The 13,147-nt window shown below is 39.2% G+C and overlaps 1 protein-coding gene across 7 annotated transcripts in view; it reads right to left on the reverse strand.

Moving 5' to 3' along the window:
• PPP2R3A (protein phosphatase 2 regulatory subunit B''alpha) overlaps positions 1 to 13,147 on the reverse strand; it is a 227,870-nt gene that overhangs the window by 88,371 nt on the left and 126,352 nt on the right. For 6 of the 7 annotated variants that reach the window (XM_089910056.1, XM_089910051.1, XM_022582555.3 and 3 more), the window contains one exon: positions 3,959 to 4,033. The exons of the other annotated variant lie outside the window; for it this stretch is intronic. In XM_089910056.1, the coding sequence (XP_089766182.1) occupies positions 3,959 to 4,033 (75 nt within the window). The remainder of the gene's footprint in view (positions 1 to 3,958; positions 4,034 to 13,147) is intronic. 7 annotated transcript variants of the gene reach the window in all.

Raw genomic sequence — 13,147 nt, forward strand, 5'->3', positions numbered from 1 at the left:
TGAATTGTAAGTCAGTCTCCTTTCTTTTTCTTTCTATCTATTGAAGTGGAAAACTCGAATTCACAATTAGAGGTCACCAGGAATAGAAGTATGTGTTTGGTGGTTCTGTCAGAGTTTTTGATAAGCAGATTAAATGCAGACACAAATTACAGAGAGATTGCTCTTTGTAGATGACTTTAATGCAGATGAACAACTCAATGCTGGAAGCCTGGCTCTTCTATTAGGCGGTGTGTGTGTGTGTGTGTGTGTGTGTGTGAACGGGTTCCTGATCCACTCTAGTCACTATGGCTCTGAAAAGTATTTCTTCATGGTCTCCTGCAGAACTTGGACTTAAACAAAACTATCTAATAAAAATGATTTCTTTCTCTGTCAAAAGAAAACGTTCTCAAGGGGAAAGAGTTAAGCTATTAGTGATGAGCAGTTTCCACCAGTTTAGCCATTTTAGGAAATATCACTACCTTGTCCTCAACAATGAAAATCCTGACATTTCAGCCTGGAGTGATAGATTCGGGCCAATCAAGACACTGAATACACCACTAAGACACCATGTGAGCAAGCCACAGAAATATCTTTACTGCCAGCACCAATATCACAAAAAAGTATTTTCAATATTATCACTAATTTTAAAACCTCACATGAGTACCTCTTTCCTCAAAAGTCAGCATATGCCAGTAAGGATAAGCAGAGCCTTATTCACTGGCAATTTCTTTGCATGGTATGCAAACCTGCAAACTCAAGGGCTACAATTTGCTGGTATTTCCAATTCTCATTTTCATTCGATATCAAGAGGCTTATTTCTCACTTGCCAACTCTTCTCTGGAAATAAAGGAGAACGTGGAGTGACTCTGCTCTTATTTAGGTAGTGATGTCCTTTTTTGCTATATGTAAATTTGGTGTTCTGCCTTTCCATTCTAAAACAGCTGACAAAATACTTAACTAAACAAATAAAAAGTCTTTTCCTGTAGCATAGGTTTTCAGTGATAAATGGAAAATAAAAGTTGCCCAAATTTTCTTCATTGCATATGTGCCACACATAAGCTAATACTTGAGTCATACACTGTGTAAGCAGTTTCTTCCAACTGTAAAGTGAAATAACTGAATAACTCTACCATGCAAACAAAATATGTTAATTGTCCTATATTCAATAGGGTCATATGATAAATTAATTTTGCCTTTTTTGAGATATCTGTCATTAATTCTGAGGCTGATCTTTGTAAGTTTCTTGGAAATACTGTTATCTTTGCCATGAGCAGGGTAGAGAATGACGCTTCTCTAATTTGGTTACTTCTATGCCATTAGCAACAAAATTAATTAATTTCATACTAGAAAGCTTATTTTGTATTTTTTTATAGAAAAATTCACTGTACTCTGAAATAACCTAAAACTTTCAATGACTTCATGTCATTATCTGACCAAATTTCATAATAGAAAAGGCACTGGGTAGAACAGATAACCAGTCCAATAAAATTGTTTCTAGGTATTCAGTGTGATGCTTTTTATTTGCATCTTTCTGTTTTGGAGGGTAGTATGAGATTATCACAACAGTAGGTACACTTATCTCAGGACATACAGATTCACATTCTGTATTCTCAGTTAGATCTTATTTACTACTTACGTTATGATGTTTTGAGTTGCCCCATTATCATTATTTCACAAGTATTTTACACTTTAATGACTACTACTGAGCAATGGATTCATTTTTTAAAAAATTTTTATTGGAGTATAGTTGATTTACAAAATTGTATTAGTTTCTGCTTACAACAAAATGAATCAGCTATACTGGATTCATTTTTGTGAACTGGGGATAAAGCAGCATAATACTAACAATAAAGCATAAATTTAAGAAATGTAAACAATAATATGCAAATGCCACGCAAATATGTCAGCAGCAATAATTAATTGGATCCTGTTAATTGACCTATGTAGTTCTTTTTGTTCAACGACTAACATACTAGCATTTCTCAGAAAATGTGAATTATACGCGAACAAAATGGTTTCATGGCTTTGCACTCTTCCTAAAACTTCCTGGGGGCCACTTGCTAGATGACTATAGACCATCATAGGTCCAGCGATCATACTTCAATAAATACCAAACTAGAAAGTGTATAGAAGGAAAATTTATCTCTTTTATAATTCTGTTCTTTAATATCTTTTCTAAGAACAAATTCCAATAAAAGGTTGCTCTGTAGACAGCATTCTCTGAATTGGTAGAAGGTTGGACTAGATTATCTTTAAGATCTTTTCTAATTCTTGAGATTCTAATATACTATTAATACGTCCTTAGTTTATAGAACAGTCAGCAATCAGAACCCAATAATTCCTATTGGAATTGAAACCAGGGTTATGTATAGAATTCTTAAGCATGAATAACTTCACTTATTCACTCAATAAATACTTACTGTGTATCTATTATGTGCCAGGCACTATTCTAGGTATTGGAGATATAGCAACATCTAAATATAGACCAAGTCCCTCCTCTCATGGAGTTTATGTTATAGAGAAGGAGATGGACAATAAGCAAAAAATTTACATATCAGTGATATAGGCGCTAAGAAGGAAAATAAAGCAGAACAAAGGAACAGAAGTGTAGAGGGAGGGGACAGGGAGAAGAAGGTGAAGAAGGCAGAGGGTGATCAGGGAAGGTCTCACTAAGAAGGGAATGTCTGAGCACACATCTGGATGAAGTGAGGGAGTGAGTCATGTGGAAATCTGTAGGAAGAGCATTCCAAGCAGAGGAAAGAGTAAGAACAAAGCACCTGAGGCAGAAACAGGTTTGGTCTGTTCCAGGAACAGAGAGGAGGCAGGCCGTTGTTGCTGAAGCAGAGTGATGAGATGGGGAAACACTGGAGGGTCTGAGCAGAGGAGTGACATGGTCTGACTTATATTTTCAAAGGATAACTCTGCTTTGTGGAGACTAGACTGTAGGGCAATGAGGGTGTAAGTAGGGAGACCAATTAGAAGGAATCTATGTGAAACACAAGGATGAGTGGCTGGGCCAGGGTGATTGTAGTGGAGGTAGTTTAGTAGAGTGTTGTGGTTAACAGGCAAAAATAACTTCTGAGATACTCTTGGATGACAGTGACACCTTATGGTTCAAATAAAGTCTTATAAAGTTTTATGACAGAAGAGAATCAATGTAAAAGCAGATAATGAAGTTCCTACAGTAGAAAAAGAATGGTAGTATTCTGTAACTCAACAGAAACCAACAAATTCATAGCCAACAAAAAGTGCCCTAAGAATGAGAGGGCCTTCCTCAGAGGAGACTGTTCTATTTACCAGAGGCAGGGATCAATCTCCCCCGGGTATGGCTGTGAATGTGAGGTGTGCCCTGAGGTTGGTTCAGCTGTGGAGTTCTTTCAAAGATAATCTGGAAGCTAGGGCAGAGAATGCCTGGTGTGGCTGCAGTGTGAGCTATAGGCCTGTGTGCTCTCACTCATACTGCATGCCCTGCCTGTGACTGACCAAATGAGGCTGTGTATGAGAAACATGGAATGAGAACACCCCACAAAATAGGAGATTGTGATCATGTTATTTTAAATTCTTACATGATTTGTTTTCTGATTACATACAATCTATTTTTCATTATCATTTCAGTTCTAACTTTGAGGCACTATAGATACATCTTTTTTTGGAAAAGGATGTTGAAAATTCTTTTCAGTATTATTTGCAAATGCTAAAGATCAACTGGGTATCAATATTAATGATACAGCAAAAGGTATACCTCATAATACCAGACCGAATGAGCATATCACTTAAATTTTATATACAAGAGACCTCTTAAGCGCTGGACACATATAAGAAGGCAAATAGATAGAAATAATTAATTCAATTTTACTTCCTTCCACTTAAAATAATCATTATGGCCCATTTTGCATAAAGATCTGAAAGCCTGGATACTAGATAATGACAAAAAGGAGACTTATAGAGTTATATTAAGACAAAAAGGGACTCGGCCTACCGTGGTGATGTAGCGGGAGTGGAATTCTGGAGCATCTTTCAGGAACGTGAGGCCAGGATGTGTATCTACCACATCCTGAAAAAGAACAAAACCAAACTAAATTAACAAACATACCCAAAAAAACCCCAAGACACCTACAGAATTTTTTTCCCTCTTGTAGAATACTTGCCAGTTGAGCAAACTCGCTGTTTCAGAATATTGAACAATGTACTTAAAATTTAATTAGTACTTAATTAAATTCAAATATTTCACAAGCACACTTATGTGTGTTTTTGAACAGTATATGTCAATAAAAAGTTAAAATTTTAATTTAGCTATATTTGGTGATTTATGAATCAAATGTCTTACAGGTACATACTGTAATTCTAACATGCATGTCCGGGAAATTCATCCCACAGATCTTGGTAGGGATTGCTAAGTGAAATTTACACAGAAAGGATGATAGACACAAGCCCACTAGAACGATTCTTTCTCAAACTACAGACATGGGAAATTTTGGGGGAAAAAAATAGCCTTGTAGCCAAATAGCTTTAAATCTATGTTAAGTTCTATGAACCAGCTAATGTTCATCAAAATAACTGTGTTGACAAATGTGTTTTCCAATTTAGGATTTTATTTATTTTAAAATCTGATATTTTCTCATGGAAGACTATTAGAATATTAAATCCTTGAAATACTGTTTTTATTTTCTAATTACGTTTTAAAAGCACTTTGAATGAGCCTAGAGAACCTAATGGAGATAATTACTGTTAATTTAATAACCAGAGGCAACAGCAATGCTAACATAGATATAATCTATTAATTGGCTAGTCATGAATGGACAGACATCAGTTATATCTCTTTCCTTTGTTTCTTCAGAGCAGTTAGCTATTCATACCTACCAATACAGTCTAAAACCAATGGACCTTACTATTTCTTTAAATTTTATTTGGAAATAATTTTAGACTTACAGAAAATTGCAAAAATTTTATAGAGAGATTTTCTACATCTTTCTCCCAGCTTCCCATAATGGTAACAACTTACAAACCATAGTACAATTATCAAAACTAGGAAATGAACATTGATGTACTGCTAAACTACAGACCTTATTCAAAAATTTCCAGCTTTTCCCCTAATCCGTTTTTTCTGTTACAGGATCCTAACTGCATTAGTTCTTGTGTCTCATTGGTCTCTCCCAATCTGTGGCAGTTCTTCAGTCTTTCCTTTTATTTCATGATTCTGACACTTTATGAGTTCTGGTTAGTTATTCTGTAGAATGTCTCTCAATGTGGCATTGTCTGGTATTTCCTCATCATTAAAGTTACACACTTTTAATGGGTATACCACAGAAGTGATGTTGTGTCCTTTTCAGTCTTACAAGGAGTATGTGATGCTGATATGTTTTACAACTTGTGTTAATTTTAGAACACACTTGGTTAAAGTGGTATCTGCTGGGTTGCCACCATAAATTTATTATTACCCCTTAATAACTGATAAATATCATGGGGGAGATACTTTAAGACACTGCTAATATCCTGTTTCTCTGAACACTTGTGCCCAAAGATTTCAGCAGCCATTGACGGAAACTGACTGTGGCATTTATATAGTGGTGTTTACCTTATTTATTTATTTATTAAACATCTTTATTGGAGTATAATTGCTTTACAATGGTGTGTTAGTTTCTGCTTTATAACAAAATGAACCAGCTATACATAAACATATATCCCCATATCTCTTCCCTCTTGCATCTTCCTCCCACCCTCCCTATCCCACCCCTCTAGGTGGTCACAAAGCACCGAGCTGATCTCCCTGTGCTATGCGGCTGCTTCCCACTAGCTATCTACTTTACATTTGGTAGTATATATAAGTCCATGCCACTCACTCACTTCGTCCCAGCTTACCCTTCCCCCTCCCCGTGTCCTCAAGTTCATCTTCTACATCTGCATCTTTATTCCTGTCCTGCCCCTAGGTTCTTCATAACCATTTTTTTTAAGATTCCATATATATGTGTTAGCATATGGTATTTGTTTTTCTCTTTATGACTTACTTCAGCCTGTATGACAGACTCTAGGTCCATCCACCTCATTACAAATACCTCAGTGTCATTACTCTTTATGGCTGAGTAATATTCCATTGTATATATGTGTCACATCATCTTTATCCATTCAGCTGTTGATGGACACTTAGGTTGCTTCCATGTCCTGGCTATTGTAAACAGTGCTAAAATGAACATTGTGGTACATGACTCTTTTTGAATTATGGTTTTCTCAGGGTATATGCCCAGTAGTGGGATTGCTGGGTCGTATGGTAGCTCAATTTTTAGCTTTTCAAGGAACCTCCATATTGTTCTCCGTAGTGGCTGTATCAATTTACATTCCCAACAACAGTGCAAGAGGGTTCCCTTTTTTCCACACCCTCTCCAGCATTTATTGTTTGTAGATTTTTTGATGAAGGCCATTCTGACTGGTGTGAGGTGATACCTCAGTGTAGGTTTTTTTTTTTTTTTTTTGCGGTATGCGGGCCTTTCACTGTTGTGGCCTCTCCGGTTGTGGAGCACAGGCTCCGGACGCACAGGCTCATCGGCCATGGCTCATGGGCCCAGCTGCTCCGCGCCATGTGGGATCTTCCTGGACCGGGGCACGAACCCTTGTCCCCTGCATCAGCAGGCGGACTCCCCAGGTGGACTCCCAACCACTGTGCCACCAGGGAAGCCCCTCAGTGTAGTTTTGATTTGCATTTCTCTAATGAGTGATGTTGAGCATTCTTTCATGTGTTTGTTGGCAAGCTGTATATCTTCTTTGGAGAAATGTCTATTTAGGTCTTCTGCCCATTTTTGGATTGGGTTGTTTGTTTTTTGAAATTAAGCTGCATGAGCTGCTTGTAAATTTTAGAGATGAATCTTTTGTCAGTTGCTTCATTTGCAAATATTTTCTCCCACTCTGAGGGTTGTCTTTTCGTCTTGTTTATGGTATCCTTTGCTGTGCAAAAGCTTTTAAGTTTCACTAGGTCCCATTTGTTTATTTTTGTTTTTATTTCCATTTCTCTAGGAGGTGGGTCAAAAAGGAACTTGCTCTGATTTATGTCATAGTGTTCCGCCTATGTTTTCCTCTAGGAGTTTTATAGTGTCTGGCCTTACATTTATGTCTTTTTTTTTTTTTTTTTTTTTGCAGAACGCGGTCCTCTCACTGTTGTGGCCTCTCCCGTTGCGGAGCACAGGCTCCGGACGCACAGGCTCAGCGGCCATGGCTCACGGGCCCAGCCACTCCATGGCATGTGCGATCCTCCTGGACTGGGGCACGAACCTGTGTCCCCTGCATTGGCAGGTGGACTCTCAACCACTGCGCCACCAGGGAAGTCCCACATTTATGTCTTTAATCCATTTTGAGTTTATTTTTGTGTATGGTGTTAGGGAGTGTTCTAATTTCATTCTTTTACATGTGGCTGTCCAGGACCACTCACTGAAGAAGCTATCTTTTCTCCATTGTATATTGTGGCCTCCTGTATCAAAAATAGGTGATAATATGTGCGTGAGTTTGTCTCTGGGCTTTCTATCCTGTTCCATTGATCTGTATTTCTGTTTTTGTGCCAGTATCGTACTGTCTTGATTACTGTAGCTTTGTAGTATAGTCTGAAGTCAGGGAGCCTGATACCTCCAGCTCTGTTTTTCTTTGTAAGGATTGCTTTGGCTATTCGGGGTCTTTTGTGTTTCCATACAAATTGTAAAATTTTTTGTTCTAGTTCTGTGAAAAATACCATTGGTAGTTTGATAGGGATTGCACTGAATCTGTAGATTGCTTTGGGTAGTATAGTCATTTTCACAATGTTGATTCTTCCAGTCCAAGAACATGGTATACCTCTCCATCTGTTTCTATTATCTTTAATTTCTTTCATCAGTGTCTTATAGCTTCTGCATATAGGTCTTTTGTCTCCTTAGGTTGGTTTATTCCTGGGTATTTTATTCTTTTTGTTGCAATGGTAAATGGGAGTGTTTCCTTAATTTCTCTTTCAAATTTTTCATCATTAGTGTATAGGAATGCAAGAGATTTCTGTGCATTAATTTTGTATCCTGCTACTTTACCAAATTCATTGATTAGCTCTAGTAGTTTTCTGGTAGCATTCTCTATGTATAGTATCATGTCATCTGAAAACAGTGACAGCTTTATTTCTTCTTTTCCAATTTGGATTCCTTTTATTTCTTTTTCTTCTCTGATTGCTGTGGCTAAAACTTCCAAAACTATGTTGAGTAACAGTGGTGAGAGTGGGCACCCTTGTCTTGTTCCTGATCTTAGAGGAAATGCTTTCAGTTTTTCACCATTGAGGACGATGCTGGTTGTGGGTATGTCATATATGACCTTCAATATGTTGAGATAAGTTCCCTCTATGCCTACTTTCTGGAGGATTTTTATCATAAATGGGTGTTGAATTTTGTTGAAAGCTTTTTCTGATTTTATTGAGATGATCATATGGTTTTTGTTCTTCAATTTGTTAATATGCTGTGTCACATTGATTGATGTGCATATATTGAAGAATTCTTGCATTCCTGCGATAAACCCCACTTGATCCTTTTAATGTGCTGTTCTCTTTCATAGTATTTTGTTGAGGATTTTTGCATCTGTGTTCATCAGTGATATTGGCCTGTAGTTTTCTTTCTTTGTGACATCTCTGTCTGGTTTTGGTATCAGGGCGATGGTGGCCTCATAGAATGAGTTGGGGAGTGTTCCTACCTCTGCTATATTTTGGAAGAGTTTGAGAAGAATAGGTGTTAGTTCATCTCTAAATGTCTGAAAGAATTCACCTGTGAAGGCAATTGGTCCTGGGCTTTTGTTTGTTGGAAGATTTTTAATCACAGTCTCAATTTCAGTGCTTGTGATTGGACTGTTTATATTTTCTATTTCTTCCTGGTTCAGTCTCCACAGGTTGTGCATTTCTAAGAATTTGTCCATTTTTCCAGGTTGTCCATTTTATTGGCATAGAGTTGCTTGTAGTAGTCTCTTATGAGGCTTTGTATTTCTGCAGTGTCCATTATAACTTCTCCTGCTTCATTTCTAATTTTATTGATTTGAGTCCTCTCCCTCTCTTTCTTGATGAGTCTGGCTAACGGTTTATCAATTTTGTTTATCTTCTCAAAGAACCAGCTTTTAGTTTTATTAATTTTTGTTATTATTTTATTAATTTTGTTATTGCTATTTCATATATTTCTCCTCAGAACTTTATGTTTTCTTTCCTTCTACTAATTTTGGGTTTTGTCTGTTCTTCTTTCTCTTGTTCCTTTCGGTGTAAGGTTCATTTATTTGAGATTTTTATTGTTTCTTGAGGTAGGCTTGTATTGCTATAAACTTCCCTCTTAGAACTGCTTTTGCTGCATCCCATAGGTTTTGGATCATCATGTGTTTGTTGTCATTTGTCTCTAGATTTTTTTTTGACTTCCTTTGATTTCTACAGTGATCTCTTGGTTATTTAGTAACATATTGTTTAGCCTCCATGTGTTTGTGTTTGTTTTCCCTTTAACTGATTTCTAATCTCATGGCGTTGTGGTCGGAAAAGATGCTTGATATGATTTCAATTTTCTTAAATTTACTGAGGCTTGATTTGTGACCCAAGATGTGCTCTATCCTGGAGAATGTTCCATGTGCATTTGAGAAGAAAGTGTAATCTGCTGTTTTCTGATGGAATGTCCTATAAATATAAATTCAGTCTATCTTGTTTAATGTGTCATTTAAAGCTTATGTTTCCTTATTTATTTTCTGTTTGGACGATCTCTCCATTGGTGTAAGTGAGGTGGTAAAGTCCCCCACTATTATTGTGCTAGTGTTGATTTTCTCTTTTATAGCTGTTAACAGTTGCCTTATGTATGTGCTCCTATGCTGGGTGCATATATATTTATAATTGTTATATCTTCTTCTTGGATTGATCCCTTGATCATTATGTAGTGTCCTTCCTTGTCTTTTGTAACATTCTTTATTTTAAAGTCTACTTTATCTGATATGAGTATTGCTACTCCAGCTTTCTTTTGATTTCCATTTGCATGGAATATCTTTTGCCATCCCCTCACTCTCAGTCTGTATGTGTCCCTAGGTCTGAAGTGGGTCTCTTGTAGACAGCATGTATACAGGTCTCGTTTTTGTATCCATTCAGCCAGTCTATGTGTTTTGGTGGGAGCATTTAATCCATTTACATTTAAGGTAACTATCAATATGTATGTTTCTATTACCATTTTCTTAATTGTTTTGGGTTTGTTATTGTAGGTCTTTTCCTTCTCTTGTGTTTCCTGCCTGGAGAAGTTCCTTTAGCATTTGTTGTAAAGCTGTTTGGTGCTGCTGAAATCTCTTAACTTTTGCTTGTCTGTAAAGGTTTTAATTTCTCCATCGAATCTGAATGAGATCCTTGTTGGGTAGAGTAATCTTGCTTGTAGGTTTTTCTCCTTCATCACTTTAACTATGTCCTGCCACTCCCTTCTGGCTTGCAGGGTTTCTGCTGAAAGAACAGCTGTTAAGCTTATTGGGATTCCCTTATATGTTATTTGTTGTTTTTCTGTTGCCGCTTTTAATATTTTTTCTTTGCATTTAATTTTTGATAGTCTGATTAATATGTGTCTTGGCGTGTTTCTCCTTGGATTTATCCTGTATGGGACACTCTGTGGTTCCTGGACTTGATTAACTATTTCCTTTCCCATATTAGGGAAGCTTTCAACTATAATCTCTCCTAATATTTTCTCAGTCCTTTTCTCTTTTTCTTCTTCTTCTGAGACCCCTATAATTCGAATGTTGGTGCGTTTAATGTTGTCCCAAAGGTCTCTAAGACTGTCCTCAATTCTTTGCATTATTTTTTCTTTATTCTGCTCTGCAGTAGTTATTTCCACTATTTTATCTTCCAGGTCAAGTATCCATTCTTCTGCCTCAGTTATTCTGCTATTGATTCATTCTAGAGAATTTAAATTTCATTTACTGTATTGTTCATCATTGTTTCTTTACTCTTTAGTTCTTCTAGGTCCTTGTTAAACGTTTCTTGTATTTTCTCCATTCTACTTCCAAGATTTTGGATCATGTTTACTATCATTACTCTGAATCCTTTTTCAGGTAGACTGCCTATTTCTTCTTCATTTGGTAGGTCTGGTGGGTTTTTACCTTGCTCCTTCATCTGCTGTGTGTTTTGCTGCCTTCTCATTTTGTTTAACTCACTGTGTTAGGGGTCTCCTTTTCACAGGCTGAAGGTTCGTAGTTCCTGTTGTTTTTGGTGTCTGCCCACAGTGGCTAAGGGTGGTTCAGTGGGCTGTGTAGGCTTCCTGGTGGAGGGGACTAGTGCCTGTGTTCTGCTGGATGAGGCTGGATCTTGTCTTTCTGGTGGGCAGGTCCGCATCCGGTGGTGTGTTTTGGCGTGTCTGTAACCTTATTATGATTTTAGGCAGCCTCTGTGCTAATGGTTGGGGTTGTGTTCCTGTCTTGCTAGTTGTTTGGCATAGGGTGTCCAGCACTGTAGCTTGCTGGTTGTTGAGTGGAGCTGGGTCTTAGCGTTGAGATGGAGATTTCTGGGCGAGCTTTCGCCATTTGATGTTATGTGGAGCTGGGAGGTCTCTGGTGGACCAGTGTCCTGAACTTGGCTCTCCCACCTCAGAGGCACAGGCCTGACACCTGGCCAGAGCACCAAGACCCTGTCAGACACACGGCTCAGAAGAAAAGGGAGAAAAAAAGAAAGAAAGAGAAAAAAGAGAAATAAAGTTATTAAAATAAAAAATTATTAAAAATAAAAAAATGAAAAATAGGGCTTCCTCGGTGGCGCAGTGGTTGAGAGTCCGCCTGCCGATGCAGGGGACATGGGTTTGTGCCGCGGTCCAGGAGGATCCCACATGCCGCGGAGTGGCTGGGCCTGTGAGCCATGGCCGCTGAGCCTGCGCGTCCGGAGCCTGTGCTCCACAACAGGAGAGGCCACAACAGTGAGAGGCCCACGAACCGCAAAAAAAAAAAAAAAAAAAAAAAAAAGAAAAAGAAATGAAGAAAGGAAAAAGGAATAAAAGAAGGAAGAGAGCAACCAAACCAAAAAACAAATCCACAAATGATAACAAACACTAAAAATTATAGTAAAAAAAATAAAACGGACAGACAGAACCCTAGGACAAATGGTAAAAGCAAAGCTATACAGACAAAATCACACAAAGAAGCATACACATACACACTCACAATAAGAGAAAAAGGAAAAAAAAAATATATATCATTGCTCCCAATGTCCACCACCTCAATTTTGGGATGATTCGTTGTCTATTCACGTATTCCACAGATGCAGGGTACATCAAGTTGATTGTGGAGATTTAATCCACTGCTCCTGAGGCTGCTGGGAGAAACTTCCCTTTCTCTTCTTTGTTCACACAGCTCCTGGGGTTCAGCTTTGAATTTGCCCCACCTCTGTGTGTAGGTCACCTGAGGGCGTCTGTTCCTGCCCAGACAGGATAGGGTTAAAAGTAGCAGCTGATTAGGGGACTCTGGCTCACTCAGGCCGGGGGGAGGGAGGGGTACGGAATGCGGGGTGAGCCTGCCGCAACAGAGGCCAGAATGACATTGCAACAGCCTGAGGCGTGCCATGCGTTCTCCCGGGGTAGGTGTCCCTGGATCCCGGGACCCTGGCCGTGGTGGGCTGCACAGGCTCCCTGGAAGGGGAGGTGTGGAGAGTGACCTGTGCTCGCACACAGGCTTCTTAGTGGCTGCAGCAGCAGCCCTAGTGTCTCATGTCGTATCTGGTGTCTGTGCTGATGGCTGCAGCTTGCACCTGTCTCTGGCACTCATCTGGGCGGTGCTCTGAATCCCCTCTCCTCATGCACCCCGAAACAATGGTCTCTTGCCTCTTAGGCAGTTCTAGACTTTTTCCCGGACCTCCTCCTGGCTAGCTGTGGCACACTAGCCCTCTCAGGCTGTGTTCATACAGGCAACCCCAGTCCTCTCCCTGGGATCTGACCTCCCAAGCCCGAGCCTCAGCTCCCAGCCCCAACCCGTCCCAGCGGGTAAGCAGACAAGCCTCTCAGGCTGGTGAGTGCTGGTCGGCAGCAATCTTCTGTGTGGGAATCTCTCTGCTTTGCCCTCTGCACCCCCGTTGCTGCGCTCTCCTCTGTGGCTCCAAAGCTTCCCCCCTACCCACCCCCCGTCTCCACAAGTGAAGGGGCTTCCTAGTGTGTGGAAACTTTTCCTCCTTCACAGCTCCCTCCCACTGGTGCAGGTCCCATCC

Source organism: Delphinapterus leucas, chromosome 4 (assembly GCF_059928025.1).
Source record: "Delphinapterus leucas isolate spDelLeu-1000000601 "Yukka" chromosome 4, BTC_Dleu_Yukka2, whole genome shotgun sequence".
Classification (NCBI taxonomy): domain Eukaryota; kingdom Metazoa; phylum Chordata; class Mammalia; order Artiodactyla; family Monodontidae; genus Delphinapterus; species Delphinapterus leucas.